Genomic DNA, 21666 nt, shown 5'->3' with positions numbered 1-21666 from the left:
TATCTATCTATCTATCTATCTATCTATCTATCTATCTATCTATCTATTGTGTGTATGGTGTTTGTGGGAGTGACATAGAACACATGTGAAGGCCCGAAAGGATAACTTGAAGGCATTGGTTCTCTCCATTCACTTTGTGGGTCTCTGGGATTGAACTCAGCAGGCTTGGCAGCAGGTGCCTCTACCTGCTGAGCTGTTTCACTGGCCTGCCTTCCCTTTTGCATGACAGTTTTAACAAAAGCCATGCTTGTCAGGAGAAGCATCCATAGCCATATGTTTAATGAAGGTAAAGGCATACAGTTTAATAAGCCTTGGACAGAAGGCCAAGCACCCCCCCTCTTTTTCCTGGTAGTAAATTACCATACAGCTTTATATGCATTTGCCTTAAATCTGCAATCTCAAGAATTCCAGGGAGGTTTAAAACTACCACTTCCATAGCATCTTGCACTATTACATAAAGCGACCAAGAAACCGCAATCCGCTCAGCAGCCAGTCATCGTCGTCTTATAGGAGGTGTGTCATCTCTCTCATGAGTCCACCAAGACACCACTGAGAACGTGTCTCCTGCAGGCCAGTTGTTCACAGTACAGTGGGGTTCTTGGGGAACCATCAAGAAAAAGGTAGGATTGGAAACTCAAGGCCAGTCCAGGTTACACATAGAACCTGGCCTCAAACCCTTAACCTCCTACGCTCACCTCCAACGATGAAAGGAAAGGAAATGTTCACCTTCTTCCTCGTCTGGCACTGCCAGCCACTGGATCAGGGCAAAGAGCAGGAGGATCACCAGGCAAGCCATGCCAATCCCTCGGAAGGTTGCAGCAGCCCCTTGAAAATAAGCAGACCAGGCCAAATGGTAATTCCAGGAAATACAGCAACCTTGCACCTTAAACAGTCTTAACGCTGGGGCAAAGGAAGCACAGGTTCACTGAACCGAGTCAGTGCCCTTTTCTTAGCTGCCTCTATTAGGAGACCCCAATGCTGGCTCTGCTTGGTGAAGGACTGTCTCTCATCCCGACATGATACATGTGCTGTCTTCATGATGCTGTCTGCCAGCTTGTTAAGGAACCATGCTGTTCGTATGCAGTTGGGCAGCAGATCTTAAATAGTGCTCTCAATTCACACAACCCTGGGTGCCTTGCACAGAAGATCAAGCAGTCAAAAATCCCAGAATGATCTGACTGTCTCAGCCTACAGATTTTCCAACAAGAGGTCAAATGAGGCAGACTGACTGATGCAAAGACACAGCGACAAGAACCGTGAATAGGGAGGCCTTTCTGAGTAAGGATGACGGATTCTGTTTCTTATTTTTACAGCAGGTGTTGGGTACTGGACTCAACTAAAAGTATGTGAGTGTGCTTATTCATTTGTTTGCCTCCTTTGGGGTTTATGTAGCATTTCATCAAGCCATTTGCCAGAAGACTTCACAACCTAATTTCCCGGAATTACCTAAATGGCTGTAAATATCTTCACAACCTGAGCATGTGCTTTACAATTACGATGACCATGCAATGTAAAAAGAGGACAGGAATAGTGGTATAGTTGAAAGAAAAACTATCCTCCCCAAAGGACTAAAAGAAAAATCATTCTTACCAAAATAATTGACTAACACGCCTCCGATCATGGCACCGCATCCTCTCCCCAGACCCAGATGAAGGCCTTGCAGGATTCCCTGTGCAGAAGTCCTCAGCTCAGGGGGAACAGCTGCACTGAGGTAAGAGATACACGCTGCCCAGATGGCTGCGTGTGTGACGCCTACGGAAGAAGAGTGGGCGGGCATGAGTGTCTGCTCAGCACTCCTTGGACTACACTTACTTTGTGACTGAATTATTTATTATACCAGGGGCCTATTATAATACTTAGATATACTATGCATATGTGTAAACACATGTACATATTTTAAAATAAAACATATATAAACAAATGTTTCATTTAAGCCACTGCAATATAATATTTTATTTTTGCTTTGAGAATTTCATACAAGCATACAATGTACTTCTGTATGGTCATTTTAACTATTTTTTAACATATAGTTCAGTATCCATAGGGACAGTGACAGCGTTGTAGCATTAGGCACACTCACAGTGTCATAGCATTAGACACACTCACAGTGTCGTAGCATTAGACACACAGTGTTGTAGCATTAGACACACAGTGTTGTAGCATTAGGCACACTCACAGTGTCATAGCATTAGACACACAGTATTGTAGCATTAGGCACACTTGTAATATTATAGCATTAGGCACACTCACAGCATTGTAGCATTAGGCACACTTGTAATATTACAGCATTAGGCACACAGTGTTGTAGCATTAGGCACACTCACAGTGTCACACTCACAGTATTGTAGCATTAGGCACACTTGTAATATTACAGCATTAGGCACACTCACAGTATTGTAGCATTAGGCACACTTGTAATATTACAGCATTAGGCACACTCACAGTGTTGAGCATCCATCACTATTATCCATCTTTGACTTTCTTATCATCCTAAACAAAAACATTGCCCTTTACCCGCCAGGCTATTCCCTAACAAAGATGGTTAGCTTTCCTTCTCTGTGAATGTGACTGCTCTGGGTCTCCTATGGGTAGAATCATAACAGTATTTGTGCTTTTTTTGTCCAGCTTGTTTCATTTAGTATGTTGTCTTTAAGGTTTGTCCATATTGTAGTATGTGTTCTGCCTCTTCCCTCCTTCAACACACACCTTGGATGCAAGCATAGAGAAATGTAGCTGTGATGGAGCTGAAAACATCCTCCCTGCCTCTTCAGGTCCCAGGGGTTGCTGTACAAGTTGCTAGGAGAGGAAGTGTTAATAGTCGTACCTAGCTGTGAACTCTATGATCTACAGGTCTGACCTTTCAGGTAAGATGTGCCCACTTTTGCAACTGTGGCACCACTGTTACAAGGATAACAATTGCTTTTGGTTTGGATTTGGATTTAAGACCTTATTTAAAAGGGGAACCTGGCTTAAAAAAAAAAAAAAAAACCAAACACATGGTTGGGAAGATCCTAGATCTTAGTGGGGAACTGAACACTGTTGTTTAGCTAAACCGATACAGTGTCAACCTGGCTCTAAATATTTATATTTATACCAATAGAGAAATGTTACTTTCATCCTCAATCAGAGAAACCTCTTTGCAGTGAATGGTAGTGATTGAAGACTATGGAGTTATGAAGGCTGAGAATAAGTGATAGGTAAGCTCTAAATAAGACGTTTATACTACCTTGCCAAGGCTTAGGGAACACTGCAGAAGAGAAGAGGAGACTGTGGAGGCAGATGGTATGGCGCAGGGCTACAGAATGCTCTTTTCTGAACAAGGCACAGCTATGGTGATCATGAACTCACAGCTGCCATGAATACAACAAATCTGCATAGCAATGAAACCTGTCAGCAGTCAGGAATGGAAGGAGAGGGCTCAGAGAGTCCACCCCTTACTCCTGAATGCTTGCTACTGGCAAGAGTCTGGCAGAGGGGAACCCTTGACTGCAGCTCTGCAGCCACTGATGAGCCTTGTAAGCTCAAATATATAGTTCCAATCCAATGACCACACAGGTGGCCCTAAGTAATTTCAGTAGGTCACAAAACCCAACCCAAAACTTGTAAACCTGGGAAAGGGGCTAGTAGAGACGAGGTTTGATAGGAGGAAGTGGAGAGCCACCAGGTGGACAGCATAATCAGAATACGTTCTATACATGCATGAAATGGTCAAAACAAAAATTACTAATATAAAAACTATTTTCTGTTCTTTTAAAGGCTGAATAATAGCCCATTGCACATATATACTACATCTTGTTCCTCTGTTGATTGCATCTGAGTTGTTTTTACACCTTTTGATTATTATGAATAATATTGTTTAAATATTGATATTTCAGTATCTTCAAGTAAATACTTACACGCTGGTGTTTACACAGTTAGAAGGAGACTTTCTAGTTACTTGGCATTTATTATATTTAATGTTTTGAAGAACAGCAGTTTACTACAGCAGCTGTACCAACCCTGACAAGCAGTGCTAAGCACCGTCGGGTATTATTGGTTAGCTGTATATTTCTGGAATATTGAGTCCTCTGCTTGGCCCTACTGAAAAACACACCATTCCTGGGATTAGAGGGATTGGCAATAGAGGAGTCTGTGGGTCTTATGTAATATTTATCCCTCACCTGAGCCTGACCTGGCCTCACATAAGCAACCTTAAAAGTAAGACCCAGAAGGTACTGGGTTCTAAGTAACTTAACTATATCTCAGAAACAGAAAATACAGGAATACAAATATATCCAGCGCGAGAAATGTGAATCTTAATTCAGAGTTATCTGGAGTGACTGTGATTTAGGAGGCCCATGAGAGAATAAACCCTATCTTTACTGTGCACATCAGGTTATATGCTTTATCATTTACTTAGAAATATTAAATCCATTTTCCTGCTTCTCATATGTGTTTCAGTCATCGTTTCAAGTAAGTAGGTTTTATGGAGTTTGTTTGCTTTGCTTTGCTTTGCCTTTGGTAGTGCTGAGGTTAAATCCAGCCTTCTTACACACAGGGCAAGTATTACCACTGAGCTACATCCCTGAACCAATCTAGGTTATTTTTTAACTAGGAATATGGACTGAATAGTAATTAATAGCATGAACACTTAATTAATTTCCACAGATGTCAAATAAACTATTTGCTTTGTCTGGTTAAACAACCGCAACACGGCAGATATCGTCAGTCTTTTCAGAATCAAATAATGCCTAGACAGAGTCCTAGTTATGAATGTTGACATAGTAGTATATATAATGAGAATATTTTCACTTATATTATTAAAGATGATATTGACCTTTTTCAGATACCTATATCATTTTTATGAGTAACACTAGAATAAAATTCAAAAGTATACTGAGAAACAAAATTAATTAGACTCAATAGTAGCATTCAAATTGAGTCCTCTTTAAGAATTGATTTCCATGCCCTAAAACCATATCAAATGGCCATAGGCTAACTTCATTGATGACTCTAAGCCATCAGTTGCACAATTAATAAGTAGAGGTAGATAGGCATGGCTATGTATGTAACTACAACATTACATTATATTTGGGGTTGTGATTTTAGATCGTATTTAAGTCCTTGGCTACACACAAAAGCATTTGAATAATAAGGTGCACACATCTCTCTCATTGCCTCCTGCTCCCCATTTTCTCTCTTTTCTTCCCTCTTTCTACATCCCCCTCCTCCTTCAAAACTGTGTTTTCAAAACATTTTCTTTTGCAAGGAGATTGAAACATTTTCCAGCAGTACAACGTCAGCTAGATACTGACATTACGTTTAGAACTTGTTGGCTGGTATTACATGGCAATTGTAAAAGAATCTGTGAGTTAGATTTCTGTTTGGGGTGTTATTACTAGAGAATTGCAGACTATGTTCTTTAAAATCAACTGGAGGCATTAACTGAAGGAAAAATTAGTAATGTACATAGTAAAGTTCCTACCTCTAATCCCCCCACACAGACTCCACGAGAGCATATGCTCACCTTTCTTGGGCTATTTGTCATAAATGTACTGAGGTTCCTTGTAATTACCACCAAATCACATAGTAGATGTTTGATAAATATGCTGAGAGGCAATGAATGACCCCCCCCCAAAGATCAGACAGGTATGAAGTCTAGTGTCTCAGTCCTCACTACCTTTACTGGGCTCATGGAATGAAACATTTCCGTACTATTCAGACTGTATCTACCTGGAGGCGTAATTAACAGTAAGAAGGCCATTACAGCAGCTTTCTCTAGATAGAATTATGCTATTTTACATAGCCTTCCATTTATTCCTCCAAACCATAGGATCTATTTTTTCTACATTTTCCAAAATGAAAATTAGGCACCAAGAGATTAGCCTTGTTCAAGGTCAGAGGGACAGCAGAACGGCAGAAGGGACCTGAATCTCAGGTGTCTGTTCAGAACTGAAGTGTGTAAGTGGGATATGGTCCGACTTTACAATAATTCCTTGAGGACTGGCATAAGTTAAACTGCTTTGTGAAGTTTTGCTGATAGTATCATACATGACCAAAGGTTTATCTTCTTTTTATTTTTTTATAGGAGCCATGATCTTTTATTGGGGGAGGGTTCATCAATCCTTCTTGGCCGCCGCCTTCCTCATGGCTGCCAACACGTTGCTCAGCTCCTCCCGCTTTCTCTTGGCGCGGATGTGCGTGCCCACCCTCTTCTTGATGAACTTGAGTGCACGCTTGTCCTTGGACACTTTGAGCAACTCCATGGCGCAGTGCTCGTAGGGCGCGAAGCCGCAGACCTCCCGGATCATGTCCCGCACGAACTTGGTGTGCTTGGTGAGGCGCCCGCGGCTCCGGCTGTGTCTCGGCTTGCTGACGTTCTTCCTCACTTTGTGGCCCTTGTTGAGGCCCAAGGCCATAGGGCAACGCAGGGCCATAGCTGCTGCTCTCCGATGGCGGCCAGGACAGGAAGCAAAGGTTTATCTTCTTAAGAAATGAATATTATTATTACCTTATTCCCTCCCTAAGGAACTGCATGTTCCGAAGTTTTCATGGGCCCAAGGATTCTTTACCTTACAATACTGCAAAACATGTATTTCAAAATTGTTCTGTCTTGGCCCACAGTAGTATTCTACTGCAATAAACAGAATGTGCAAACTAGGGGGAAAGACTTCTTCTTAAGAGACATTTGTACAATGCTGCTTGACTTGGGGAAATCAAATCATAATGGCCATTGGGGTGAGAACTGACAAAGCACTGGGAGGCGGGGCTGTTTTGTTTTTCTTGCTTCTGCCATCTGTGCACACTCACTGAACAAGATACAAGCTTCTCGTTAGGAAACCTTCAGAACAGCAGCTGTGACAGACCTTTCCTACTGAAAAATCAAAGCACCTGCTCAATCCAGAATGCCTTTCAAAATGTGAGGACTGGAAGAGTTTCTGAAAGATCAATCTGGTAAGCCTCAGTAAGAGAGTTTTCTCTGTCTTCCTAAGAAAGGCCTCCACCGGGGAGGCAGCAGAAGGTAACCATAGTGGCTAAAGTAACTGCCATAACAAACAGGTCTCAGTCTCCTGGCGTTGCATAGTAATATTCGTGCTTACATGAAGTCCAATGGGCAGGAGACCAGAGGATCTGCAGCTCTGCTCCACACACATTCACAGACCCAGCTGCACACTGTCCTCTTCAATATCTTGTAACCCCGACTTTCAGCATCCAAGCTAGGAAGGAGGAGTGACTCCATATGGGAAGTCTTGTGGACTGGGTGGAACGGTAGTATTTCATTTTGTACTGGCCAGACATAACTAACTGTAGGGGGTACTGGAAAAGCTGTACATCACAAGGTAAAGAAAACAAGGTGAAGAGCAAACCTGTCAGAGTTAGAGCCAACAGCAACAAAGGACTTTCTGAAGGAGGAAGAGAAAAGGGGAAAGAAGGAGGAGGAGGAGAAGGGAGGAGAGGAGGAGAGTGGGAGAAGAGGAGGAGGAAGAAGAGGAGGAGGGGGTAGAAAATTATAAAGTGCAATTATTGCTAAGGGTCTATGTCTCCACATTTACCAATGTACAGCACTGCGAGAGCCTCTGTTGTGTACCCAGTCATTAGTACCTTACTGTGCCGGACAGCATGTTCTACCTGACAGGAGACAAAAAATGGCTCCAGCCATCACAACTTGTGGTGTACCACACAGCAATGGGTGAAGGGGGACAGAATTTACCTGAAAGAAGAGCCCATTAATGCCCTTAAGAACGCAGCACAACACTGACCTTAGTTAAAGGTCAGTGGCCTGAAGCTAGGCAGGCAGTGGGTCTCATGATGGAAGGTGAAGAAGGAAGTGTTTGTGGGTAAAACACACTCCGCATAAAACTCGAGAAAATGTCCCAGTGCCATATATAAACAAAAAAAGATAGGGAACAAAACACTACATGTATCTCATTTATATACATAAAGGAAAACAGTGAGCTCTGTAAAACCCCATCCACCACTTGAGAATCTCATGACTCTTACATTATGCCTTCTGCCTGTCTTATGGCAGGTTTTAGTAGTGTCAGTGAAAACTGAATGCGTTTAATGTCAAGACTTGGCAATACTATAGTCTACTGTGTTTTTCCATGCAGCCTTGAAAATGAATTTTCTCAATGTAAATAAGAATACCACCTCATCAAAGGTAATTTGAAGACCAGTGTGCACTGACCAGTTACGATTGCCACATGCTTTGGTCATGAGGCGGCAGAACCAGTTTATGGCAGATGTAATTGCAGTTGATTCTCTTGAAGACAGTCTTTTTAAAAAATTTATTTTTTACTATTTTTAATATTGTGTGTGCACGTGGGTCTCTATGTGAGTGTGCTAGGCCAGCAGAAGCCAGAGATCAGATGCCCTAAAGCTAGAGTTACAGGTGGTTGTGAGCCACTAGAGATGGGTACAGAGAATCAAACTTGGATCCCCTAGAAGAGCAGTACTTAATCTTAACCATGAAGCCATTTCTACAGCCTCTAGCAAGGGACTCTTTTAAAGTATCTTCTCTTTGACATTGATTTTTATATATTAATAACTTTAACTTTGTATGACTGTTATGTAACACTAATTAGACAATAATTGGTCATACATGCATTAACGCTTTGCACTGATTAGTTGATTCTTGTTTATACTGTTGTCTCTTCTTCTAGCTCAAGATTGTGAAGCTCTTGCACAAGGACACAGAGCTTATTTGCAGGGGAAGAGGCAAAGCAAATGTTACTTTATGACTTCCAAATTATTGCAGATTTTGAAAAATTCCCTCAACTAACATAAAGATGAGTGTTTACATTTGTGGGTTTTCTACATCAGTGTCTTGACAGGCACTGTCCACGGGAAAGAAGCAACACTGGTACGCGCTTCAGAATTTATTTGATACTTACACATCTTTAAGAACTATTTCATCTACTAATAAGGGCATTTTGAAATTAGAAAGTAGCAACTACAGTACAGAGGATAGCAAAACCTGTATCTCTGTGTATACACACATCTTTGGAGAATTCAAGTGGTAAAGGCATGGATTTTTTAATTGAAGAGTTACACTATGGAAACAAAACTAGTATTGGGAAACTGATTAGGAACATTTAAGTCCTATGTAACTATAACTGGAATTACAGAAATTCATCTGGCTGAAAATACGTTAGAAAAAGCTAAATGCGGGGCACAGGTGCCAGAGGAGTGTCCTCGGACCAGAAAGCACTCCAGATGGCCAAGGGAGTCCAACTCTGAAGGAAACATTTTAAAAATCTTTCAGTAACTGTAAAATAATTGACTTCCATAAGCCATTTACTAACTGGACTAGTCTATCATAGTTATTCACATAGCAAACTACACACACTTTAAGGATTAAGCCAGGCAGACATTTTCCAGTATGGGTGCTAACAGGTGGAATCATGTCTAGAATAGCATTTCTGCTGTCAGATAAAGCCCGGGTGCTAATTGTCTTATAAAGCTTTTCTATGAGCTTCCAGGACATAATGAGAAGGAAACAGGACTCTTACCTCCTTGCCTAGCATACGGCATGAGACAGACTGAGACCGCGTAACAGTCAACCCAAGCCCTGTGCTACTGATAGAAAAGCCACCTCTCATAATCTCAACTCTGCTTCCACCTCTTAGAGCCCACAGAGGAGCTGGCCAATTCTTACTTTTCAGTACTGGAAGCATTAGCTCAAGTAACTCAAAAGGACCTCCTCAGGAGCTAGGGAGATGGCTCGGCACTTAAGAACATTGGCTATTTTTCCAGAGCACTTGTGATTGGCTCCCAACACCCACTGGGTAGCCACCTATAGAACAATTCCAGGTGATCTGATGCCCTCTTCTAGCCATTGTGGGCACATGCATACACATGGTGCACATAAACTCACATATACACATTCACATAAATAAAAATAAATTTTTAAAAGGAACTCTTCTACCTTAGCAGTCCTGGCTTCATTCTCCTTAAATACATTTTTGTTTGTTTGTTTATGTGTGTAGGTGTTTTGACTGGATGTATATCTGTGCATCATGTGCATGCCTGATAGTCATAGAAGCCAAAAGAAGGCATTGCATCCCCCAGGCTTGGAATTACAGATGGTTGTGAACCCCCATGTGGGTTCTGGAAATCAAATCTGGGTGCTCTGGAAGAACAGTGTTCTTAACTGCTAAGCTGACATTAAAACAACCAAAACACTTACTTGTTTACTTTATATGTTGGACAGGGTGCATGCATGTGACAGTGTGGAAGTCAGATGACAGTTTGCAAGAGTTCCCTCCTTCCACCATGTGGATGACTGGAATTGAACTCAGGTCACCAAGACACACTAACACCAAGAATAATTGTGATCACATCTGCTGCTGGGTCTTTTGTGATTTACTACAGCTAACGTCTACACAGGAAAGGAGCACAGCACATAGATCTTGACCTTTACCAAATGTCACAATCCCAGGCGTCTAAATGCTCCTTGTAAAAGTAATGGTAAAAAATAAAAATAATCTTGGCCAGTATTACCACCATCCAACAGTGCACCAGCTCTCATGCCTGCTCTTAAATCACTGCAGGCTCACTATAGCGGGAAGCCTGATTCTTTAGATGGTGCTGCCAGTTGGCTGCTGAAAACAGTAGCTAGCCTTCTCAAAGGATAGGCTTCAAGAGAGCACTGACCACCACACGGGAAAGAGCTAGAGAGGGTCAGGCGCATGAACCTGAGGAGAGGAAACTAGCCATGTGGCCAGGCTTAGAATAGAATAAACTGGGTTAATTAAGTTACAAGCTACTGGAAGTGAGCCAGAGCTTTAGGCCTAGGCACTTAGTCATAAATAATTCAGTCTCAGAGTCATTATTTCTGGAACTTGGGCATGGGTAGAAAAGCCTGCAGCTACAGATAGACTTCTCTTACATTTTTAAGAAGCTTCTCTTGGGCCAGCGATTGCCTCAGCAGGTAAAAGTGCCTGCCACAAAAGCTTGGGGACCTGAGTTTGATTCCTGCAACCCACAATAGAAAGATAGACTCAACTCCTAAAAGTTATACTGTAACTTCTCAATGTGTGTTCAGGAACATAATACACACAGGGGGGAGGACATCTTTCTTTTCCCCGCAGTGTTGGGACTCAAGCCCAGGGCCTTGATACGTGTTAAGCAAATACTCTCCTTAAACTATACCCCTACCCTTAATAGGCATTCATGATGACAAGTGGGCTTGTCCCACAATCAGGATTTCCTTACATAATCTCCCGCCTCTACTATATCCTAAGATTATCTCCTTTAAGGGAAGACCCTAAAGTCATGTGGACAAGCCTATTCAGGCACCAGAATCAAGGACGCCCAAACTAACCTGTTTAGTAATATGGTGTGGATTGGTTTCATCTGCAAGAGCCTTCTGGGGATACCACATATCAAAGAAAGGGATCTGTGCAGGCAGAATACGAGCACTCTTGCCTAGGACTGAAGCCATGTCCTCCAGCTTAGAAACAGGGAGCTCTGGGGAAACGGGATGCAGTACCCTCTGCTGGACCAGGAGGCATTCATTTATGGACCTTTCTTTCTTGTGGCAGATCAGCACTGATTTCCATGGGCACAAAGGAGAATAAAACAAAGTATAGAAGTTTAAGCCATAGCTGGCGTCAGGAAGAATTCCTGTTAGATTCAGAACATGGCCAGCTCTTACATGACACACCCTGAGGGAATACCTTAGAAAAGTATGTCCCAGGCCAGCAGCTTGTGATGGCCACTCCATCCGGCCATATTTGTGTTCCTGAGTGTGGGTGGCTTTTGCCATCTACTCTTTTGTCCACAGTGCTGCTCCGTAGCAGGTGTTTACTCCCAATAGGCCACATGTGGCCCTTCAGATGCCAGCTCAGGTCAGACCTTGGAGAATTTTTCAAGAAAATGTTCAGGCCTCAACTCTGTGCTTCACCAATCTAGTTAGTAACCTCACTGAGCTTCTTACACAAGTACACACTTCTCCGTCCATCCACGTGCTGTATGTGTCTGCCTTCCAGAGCACACAGCAAGACCTTAGCACCTGAGTCCATTTTAAAACAGTATCTCAGTTTACCTTATAGACCTTTGCTAAATAACAGGAAAGGATTTCTAAATTAACAACAAGGAACATTTGTTTTCTTCTCTTCTAAACCTCTTGGGTTGTTCCTTTCTTTAATCACGCCATGAATATCTTTCGTTGTTTGTTTTTGTTGGTTTTTATAGACAAGATCTCATACTGTATTCAAGCTAGCTTCAAACTCAGAACCATTGTCTGACCTCAACCTCTCAAGTGCTGGCATTACAGGAATGACCCAGCAAGCCCAAATTCACCAATGCTACTTTTTCTTGAATCTTTTAGGCAAACTGTCATTTCTATCTAATCTATATCTTAATTTAAAGAAAAAATAGTATATTAGTGAGTATACAATATACATTTTACTATTTTATAGCACCATACATTTTTAGTAGGCACACAGATCTCTTTATGGAGTCTTAATTCCTTATATATCAATAGATACTGCAATTAAGCATATGAGAGAACAGACCCTTGAAGTGGGAAATGCCACAGATTCGGGTTTCCTTATGTGAGAGCTCTTGCTCTTCATGGTTACTCTTTATGATTCTTACGTGACACAATGCTGAGATGTGTGCTGCACTGTAAAACCCTTCTAGACCTCTAATAGTGACAGACAACAGCTTTCCTTTTAACAAACAAGAACTTGCTATTATATAACCTAACTTTGTATATAGACTTGTAAACACATTTTCTCTTACCAATGACACATTATATCAGGTCTAAGAAAAGCACCTTTAAAGTGTACATATTTTTTAATTACATACTTACATGACTATAATGATACATATTTAGTTTAGCATGTTCTTGTGTTTTTTTCATTGTGAGCAGGGACTATAGTAAACGAGCATGTGTTTTATACAGTCTACTTAGATAAGTAACTGTGAATCTTAGTCACGACAGGACATTATCCTGGTGGAAGTACACACACATCCTTTAAGTTAAGAAATGATACAGCAATACCTAATGAAATTATGCAATCACAAACCATTTTGAACAGTGATTCAGGAGCCCAGTTTGTCACAGGGCTTCTAATCCAGTATTCTCATCCTGAAGATCATAATCATAACACCAATCACTAGATATATAGGCTAGCAGAGTTTAGAATCTAGATAGGGTTATGTACACTAACATGACAAGAAAATTTGAACACAGATAAATGCTTTCAGTACTCTTGAACCACATGCTAGGAGCCTTTCAGATTTGTATCTTGGTGGGAAACATTGCCCTGAAGCAACAGAAGGAAGTCAGGAGACCTTGTCTGAGTAAAGACTAGGGTGGTTCATGGAAAAACAGTAACATGACTCTCAAGGTTTCGCTATAAACCACCAGATTCAATAAAAAATAACCAAAGAGATAAAATATTAGAGCCATATTTTCTTATATATACATTTAATCTAAAAAAAAATCAGAAGAACCTGAATCTTTGAAAGATATATCCTTTTATATTTTAAAACCACCTTTGGAGGACTATGCAGCAGAATTTCTTCCTCTTTGCCTGTTTAAACAAGGGTGCAGAAAACATCCAGCTTTGTTTGGCTCAACACAAGATAGCATTCAGAACAACTCAAGAGCCAGCACTCACAATCAGAGCAGAGGACCCTCCCTTCCGGGGTAGAGCCCGATCCAGGAGGTCAGGGCCCAGGGCCACTGCAGTCACTGCAGGAACAGCAGAGACACTGTGCTCTTGCTCGCTGTCAGCTTACCTTGAAGAACTTCCATAGGGAGGACCGTCCAGGCATTTTCCAGGTAGGAAATGTAAATATAGCGAGCTGTATTACAGACCAGGCCAATGTACAAGACCCTGGAAAAGAAGACAATGAGGGAGAGTTGACGGTCAAGTGTGAGACTCAATTGTGAACATTACTTACTTTGCCTTTCAAACCATTTATGATCAAGTAGGTATGTTCCAGACTTAGGAACAGGAGAGCTCATGGAAAAACTTAACCACCAGTGTAGGAAGGAGACTGTCCCTACCTAATCTGGCTGCTGCCTTACGCTTAATGTCCCCAAATGCTTAATGTCAAAGCTACTATCACCCTTCCTGAAACTTCATTAGTGGCAAAACTGAAGCTTTTTCAGATAGTCTGGGCCCACAGCCAGCCATATAATGACATTGCTGGCCTCCATCCAGGTGGCTGGAGCGTAAACATGGCTGGGCCCATAGCCACTTCACAACAATGAGCGGAGAGGTTAAAGCGGATGGGGGGAGTATAAAATGGGAACCTAAGCCTGGATTAAATATGCAGGTCACCAAACAGTTTCATAAAATTCACATCTTTGAAAGCTAACCAAGTGTGACAAACAGTAGACTGGAAATCAAATATGTTTTCTCAACAGTACAACTGATTCACATTTGTCATTTTTAAAATTACCTGTGATACCACATTCTTACAAAACAGATAAATTCACAGCAATTCCTCATATATTACTACCACCAAAAAATAAGTAAATCAAAATGAGCATAGGATAAGGCTGTGCAGCAAGCCTGATACAACAGTGGCTGCTTGATACAACAGCACGTGACAACTGGAGCACCCCCACCCCCCCATCCCTATTTTCTATCTTCTGATAATTTTCTTAACCTTGAGGCTTTTGTTTTCTTTCCTTGAGAGACAGAGGCAGAGACAGACAGACAGACAAGCAGAGAGAACGTGTGCACATGTATCCAGGTATGCATAGAAACCAGAAAAGAGCATCATATCCCCTGGACCTGCAGCCACTGTCTGCTATGAGTGCTAGGAACCCGTCTCAGGTCCTCTGGAAGCACAGGACGTGGTCGTTGCCACTGAGCCTCCCAGCCTGCTCGCCATGTCCTCTAAGTGGCTAAGACCAGAGTGAGTGAGAACCACAGGACGATGGGCATCTGCCCTCACCTTGCACGACTGTATTTTCACATTTCCTAAATACTGTCTCTTTTTTCCAACTTTGCTCTTGAGCCCTGAGCTGTAAGTGGTAAGTATGGAAGAAAGGACAAAGTCAAAGTGGGGAGGAGCAGGGGACAGCGACACTCAAGAGTGTATGAGGTCCTACGAAAGTTCTTTCCATAGAGGCTTGGGCCATCTATTTCTACAGACAGTGTATTCATACTTATATGGCTTAGTGAATAAAAGCAAATATTTCAATCTTGTTTGATAAAAATTACTTTTACTTGCTACAGAAACAGGTCTTTCAACTTCATTTTTAAGTTGGAAAGCAGCCCTGTTCCTGGCTTCCACTTAGCCTAACTTAGGGCTCAGTATTAGGGGACCTGAAGTAGACAATTTAAGCTTTCTGTGCTACAGTCTATTGCAGTTGAACTCAACTGTGGTGGTGTGATAGCAGCCACAAATGCTACACAAATGAGTAAGTGTGGCCATACCAACAGTTAGTTAGAAGCACTAGAATTTTAATTTAATATAATTTTCATGAGTTCTTCTTATGCCTTTTCTCGACCACTTTCAAAATGTAGAAATTTTCTTTAATTCATGAGCTATACAAAAAACAGAATGTAGTCCAGATTTGGCCATTAAGCCACAATCTTGACCACTGGCCTAGCTTATTAATTGCTAGCCTTAGCTATATATCAAATTTACTCTGATAATTTCCAAACACGTGTCAAGACCCATCTCAATAAAGAACACTCTGGCTAAAGCCCAGGTGTGGTACATTACAAACCTCCAAGGCTGTTCTGATACTGAGTCAGGGTGGAAAGCAAGACATGCTTCTCCCAAGCTGTCACTAGTGATATCCCATAAGCCTGTCCTAAGCAAAATTGCTACTCACACTCTAACAGTCAAACTGCCCATCTTTAACCATGCTTTTGAGCTGTGAAACTTTATTTGATCCAGGACACAGTTCAAAACTCTCAGCTTAAAGTAGCACAATATCAAGCAGCCAGATTAAAGGGTGTTGTGTACTGTGACCTCCAGACTCTCTCCCTGTGGAGCTCAGTCACTACAGTTACTGGTGTGCGCCTTCTGGGACTCTTATGTCTTCACTGCAGCCAACAAGCTTAGTTGCTATGAATTTACTTTACCATTACTTCATCCTGTTGGTTCCAAAGTCACAACAGATAGTGTGCTAGATCAAAAAGAGTCCCATAAAAAGAAAAATGAGAATAGTCAGAACAGCTTACTCTGTCTCTCCAAAACAGGCTTTTCACACATCGAATATTGATAACATCGTGTCCCAAAGTTTGTGGTGATCTTACAACGCAGGCACTTGACAAGTGGTGGCATTATCATTACTTAAGAAAAAGGGGGGGGGGAGTTTCCAAGAAATTTTTATTCTCTGACAAAAACTTTATTCCAGGATTCCCAAGGGGGACTCTTAGGTTTTGGATTTCAAATATTCCCCACAGTCTACATGTGGCAGCTCTGACCCCCCAGATGGGTGTGCTATTGGAATACAGTGGAAACTTTAAGAAGTTAGTGTAGGTGACAGCTGGGGGCACTGTTCTGGGAGGTCGTGGGCTTGGCTGGTGGAGGTGAGCTACTTACTGGTAGGTCTATGGAGATTATAACTGGCCCTGCTTCAGTCCCACCCTGTGATTCTCAAGTCACCAAGCTGTAAATGAATGAGCCACACCACACACTACTGCCTCACTGACAAGCCACCAAGCTTTCCCCATGACAGATTGTACCACCTAAAACTGTTGACGGTAAAAACGAGCCCACTCCCCTTAAGTTGCTGTATGAGGTATTTTGTCGGAGCAGTGAGAAACACAACTAGTACAGGGGCCATGTACTTGAAGGGGATATTGGGACCCCACCCCTTTTCTTGTTCTCTGGTTCTTGTCCACCAAGAGGTGAGAGGCTTTCTTTCACCATGCATTCCATACCGCAAGGTCCTCCCCAGTACAAGCCCAGAGACACAAACATATCATCCTCCTTTCAAATGTTGTCTCTAGTATTTTGTTACAGCTGACAAATACTGAAGCCAAGCATTTCATTCCTCACCCACCATTTTGGAGAATAGTTGCTTCAAGCAATTAGCAAAGGTTGAATTATAAGCTGAAAGAAAAGTGGTACCTGGGTCTATGAAGAGGCAAAGACAGACATACTTAACCGACTGAAAAGTATTTCAGCAACCCAAGAATCCCTTGAGTGTTTGAATGAAGAGGATGTTTAAACTATAATATATTCCCCTTTATAGATTAAATGTAAATGTATTTGGTGACATCAAATAAGGTCACATCAAATAAGGTCCTAATCCAATGTGACAGGCCTGGTATTTTCAGAAGAGGAGAGTAGAGAATGAAGGGGCAGACAGTGGAAGAAGGCAAGCCAAAGAGTGGCCCTGAGAAAAACTAACCCTGATGGCACTTAAGCTGTCCTGTGGCTAGTATTTTGTTAGAACAGCTGTGAAGCCAGTGTATTTACTCTGAGTTTTTTAATAAAAAGGAACTTATTGGGTATTTACTAGGCCTTCTTCTGGACAAGCCAAGTCTTTACACTGAACATAAAGTTATGTTCAGGGTCTTAGACTATTCCTCAGTACTAGTGGCCTAAAACACTTCTCCGGGAGCGAGTGTGGATGGTAACCTATTAATCATTGCTGTGAGGGTAGCAACAATGTTCATCTCCTTCCTATTTCGTAGCAAGAGTCAGTTAGAAAAGCAGACAACAAGGAGACTGGTTTGGAGCTGGTATTTGGCGTAAGTGACATTACCCACGAAGATGTGTAAATATAGCAAAAAGCCAAATAATTTGTCAGATTAACCTAAATTGGAGCAAAATGTAAAAGTCAGAGAAAAGGGCTTATGAGACTCTAACTTTCGATGTAACCACAGTTCATGGTAGCAGCAGGTTTGGAGTGACTGGCTGTCACAATAAAGCTGGTGTTGTTTTCAATAGATGGTATTGAAGAAAGATACAGAATTGTGAAGTCATTTGGGGTTCCTGATACAGCGTATGTGAGCGGAATACCAACTATAATATGGCGGAGTGCCCATCCCCAAGAGGCAGACAAAACCACGGTGAGCATGTGTTTTAATAGTGCATATTTACTGAGACATCACTGTTTTCTCTGTACACTGCTGGATTCAAAGAGAATAAAAACAAACAGAAAATGTTCCATGTCCTAAAACCCCCTGGCAATCCACTGGGAAGAAAACAATGTCAACGAATAAGTTAAAACTAGGAAGCGTGCCCAAAGAAGTACAGGACACTTGGTACCCATACTGGGTCAGACACACCTGGGCTAATAGCTGACAAAAGTAGAAACAGCATTATACAGCAGGAGTAGAGGGAAAGAAAATTAACCAGAAAGTGAAAGATGGACGAAGACTGTGTTGAAAAGAAACAAAAGGGATAAAAAGTACAAGGGCAGAGGGGAATAAAGAAACCTTTTTATCCAGACTTATTCTAGAAATTATTCCAGAGACAGCACAGGTGGAAACAGGGAGTCTAAGTAGGCTCATCCTGTGATGCTCAACCATTTCTCTACACAGCCAATCTATATCTCCAGGCCCCTGTGTTTTGTGACCTAGGTTTCTGTTTTAGTTTAAAATAGCAGGCACTAGAGGAACGGCTCAGTGGAACGGCTCAGAGGGTAAGACCACCGGCTGCTTTCACTGAGGACTCAAGGTCAAGTCCTAGCACCTTTGTCAGGTGACACAACTGCTTGAAATTCCAGCTCTGGCCAAACTGACACCCTCTTCTGGCTGCCACAAATACCCAAATGCCTGTGGCATGTGTGCACATGTACACACATGCCTAAACAAAAATTATAAAAGTAAAATTAAAAAATAACAGGGTCCTAGCTGAGATACTACTGAATAGTGTTCCTGTATCTTTAATCTTTTGAGAGTCTGGGTATAACTAAACCATATAGTTGCCTAAACAGTTGAAAACATGAAATAGTATTTCCACAATCATTTTCTTTCTGAACTAAAAAGGAGGAAGATGAGGAGGAAGGGAGTAGGAACTACAGGAGGGAGAGGAGGAGGAAGAAGGGGAAGAAGAAAAGAAGAAGGTGATCTGTAGAGACAGACTTAAGGAAATTACTTGCTTGCTTCAGAGTCACATATCAGAAAGCATATGGAATGTAGTGGGGACATTCAAATCAAACCAGTGTTATTTTAAAAACCATTTCTCACACAGCCTACCTAGCCCAGCAGTGTGTCCTCCAGCCCATACGCATTCTGAAGGAACAACTGGCCCAGCACCACCCCATCCCTATGTCCTGATGGTGCTCCTTCAGATCGTACTCAGCTGTAGCACATCTGAGTGCCATTCCTTTTTACAAATTATCACAACACCATGTGACTCTTTACATAACACTTAGCTTAGTAGTAACCACACATTATAAGCTGACCATGTTGTCAATGGAAGATGAGGTCTCCAATATGACCACTCCATTTTATACTTACTGCCCGCTAGAATGAGTACTCAATATTTATGAACTGGTGTGAATTATGAATACTTTAAATCAAACACTGATTAATAAATACTTTATAAACACATTTATACTATATACTAGGGATACAGTGGCAAAGACTATACAAATATTCATTATGCATGTATTATGTTTATAAGTGTATTTTCAGATAGCTGGTTAGAGTATAGGAGTAAGTGATTTTATGAAGAAATTGATTAACTTCTCAGAAACTGGAAGGTTAAAAAAGATGTTCATATTTGGCAATATTTTTGACAAGGTTCATGACTAAGCTTGAAGATAAATGTGATTCTGTGAAGATGTAAACAGTTCAATGCATAGGGACAAGAAGTGGCTTTGGGGGACATTCTGAGACACTGTACAATGGAAGCTAGCACATGTGCAGAAGCAGACAACAAGGCTCTGCTCACCATAGGCCTGTCTCACTAAAGACAGAATCGTTAACATGTAAGCCACAAAGCTCTAAGAACCAGTAGTGGTCCCATAGCACAGATGAAGGGACAAGCTTGAACTCCTGGGAGACACCAGGCAGGTATCCTGGGCAGGCAGGTATCCTGGGCTACTGACCCATCCTTGGAGAACGGGGTCTAAGAACCACCCTGCATCAGAAAAGAATATGGGAGAGAAGCGATGATCATCTTAGCTGTGTGTGTCTTGTGTAGATACCAATAAAGGTTGAGTTGACAAAGACTGAAGTTGCTGCTGGACCAACTCATTCCATGTTATTGTCATCTCTTTCTCCTCTTAGATGGCAAAGAAGCTGATAGGACACTGACAGCCACCATTGGCAAAGTCACTGTACTGCCAGTCTCTGGTCATATTTACATTTCTTCATTGTTCTTTTACCTGTCTATATATGGAAAAAAATTAGAATGTTCAAAACTGAACAGGACTCTCATTAATGGGACCTATCTACTTCTGTTCAGCTGTTATGTTTTCCAAATAGGTAAAAGCCAAGTGAATACACACACGCGCACACACATACACACACACATGCACACACACACACACACACACACACACACACACACTATTATTTAGTTTTCCCTAGTAGGGCTGAGGTAGCCACATGGTATAAGTGCTATAGTTTCCAGAGCATAATCAGTGGCATTTGATATACTGGTTATTTTGGGAAAGGCATCCAAAGTTTAGGTGACATTTGAGAGAACTCTAAAAAGTTAATTAAAATTCAAACTAAAGGAGAATTGTGACTAAGTCCAAAGCTGCTCTTCTGGTTTTGTGCTTGTAATGGTACATTTGAAGACATGACCTACAAATCAGACAGAAAAACAAAGAGCCAGAAAATGAAGGGGATAGAGAATCCCAGGTGACCTGTAAGAGTAGCCAACGGAACTGGAGAAGCAGGCTGTGGGGACACTCAAGCAGGTGGGTACCCCTTCTTTGGAAGAGGGAGTGCAAGGCAGACAAGGGTACAATTTGTACAGCAGAGTACTGTCTGAGGCCTTCCTCAGTGTCCAGCTGGACTTGACCCTGGAGCTGTGTTGGGAGCCATAATGGGACAAGCTAATAATTAGCAGGTGATCATCCTGAAATGCTTGCCTCGGATTATTACATAATCTGCGACAAGTGTGCCCCATCTAGCAAGGCTGTGGCAGACATATTTTAGGAAAAATTCCTGCTATTAATATTCTTTTCCTATCATTATTATTATTATTATTATTAATTATTAAACATATGTAACAATCACTAAGCAATAGCACACCCCTTTGGAGCAGATCTCTGCAGACCCATGAAGATGTACTGTCTTGTAGTGATGCTATATAGACAGATAGATGACTCCGTAAGTCTTAATGATGATCCTATAAGAATTCCTAAAATTATATCAATGATTATTAAGCTCTTTTATAGTGGGACTGCTATTAAGTCCTTTTCTGATAGTCAAAACTGCAATGAGAACTCTGCCAGTCTCCCAAGTGTCATCAGTTAATTGCCCTTAGATAGTAACCAGACTTTCTCCTGCTCAGAGCACATTCCAAGAGGTTGTAAAACAATTAATCAAAAGTCACTAAAAGGGAACTCACAATTTATTATAGGTTCTAGGACAGAAGAGAAAATATTGCCTGGGTTTATCTATACAAAAGTTCACTAATTTCTTAGTTATAGTTTTAAACCTTCAGTGAACCTGTGGAGCTAGAAGTGATAGATGTTTAGCCAGATAATTGCTTCTGATGGATATGCATGTAAACATTCTGTGTTGTAAACTTCTATTTCAATTTATGATTTGAATTTTGGTGTGA

At 41.5% G+C, this 21666-nt stretch overlaps 1 protein-coding gene and 1 pseudogene across 1 annotated transcript in view; both read right to left on the bottom strand.

Moving 5' to 3' along the window:
- Mfsd6 (major facilitator superfamily domain containing 6) overlaps nt 1-21666 on the bottom strand; it is a 64928-nt gene that overhangs the window by 5230 nt on the left and 38032 nt on the right. Inside the window, exons 3-5 of the mRNA XM_028765571.1 lie at nt 13735-13832; nt 1591-1752; nt 727-825 (exon numbers count right to left, since the gene is read on the bottom strand). Coding sequence (XP_028621404.1) covers nt 727-825; nt 1591-1752; nt 13735-13832 — 359 coding nt within the window. The remainder of the gene's footprint in view (nt 1-726; nt 826-1590; nt 1753-13734; nt 13833-21666) is intronic.
- On the bottom strand, nt 6065-6421 carry LOC114619693 (annotated as a pseudogene).

This window comes from Grammomys surdaster, unplaced genomic scaffold, assembly GCF_004785775.1.
Source record: "Grammomys surdaster isolate TR1022 unplaced genomic scaffold, NIH_TR_1.0 165, whole genome shotgun sequence".
Lineage (NCBI taxonomy): Eukaryota > Metazoa > Chordata > Mammalia > Rodentia > Muridae > Grammomys > Grammomys surdaster.
This window is presented reverse-complemented; position numbering and strand designations above follow the sequence as displayed.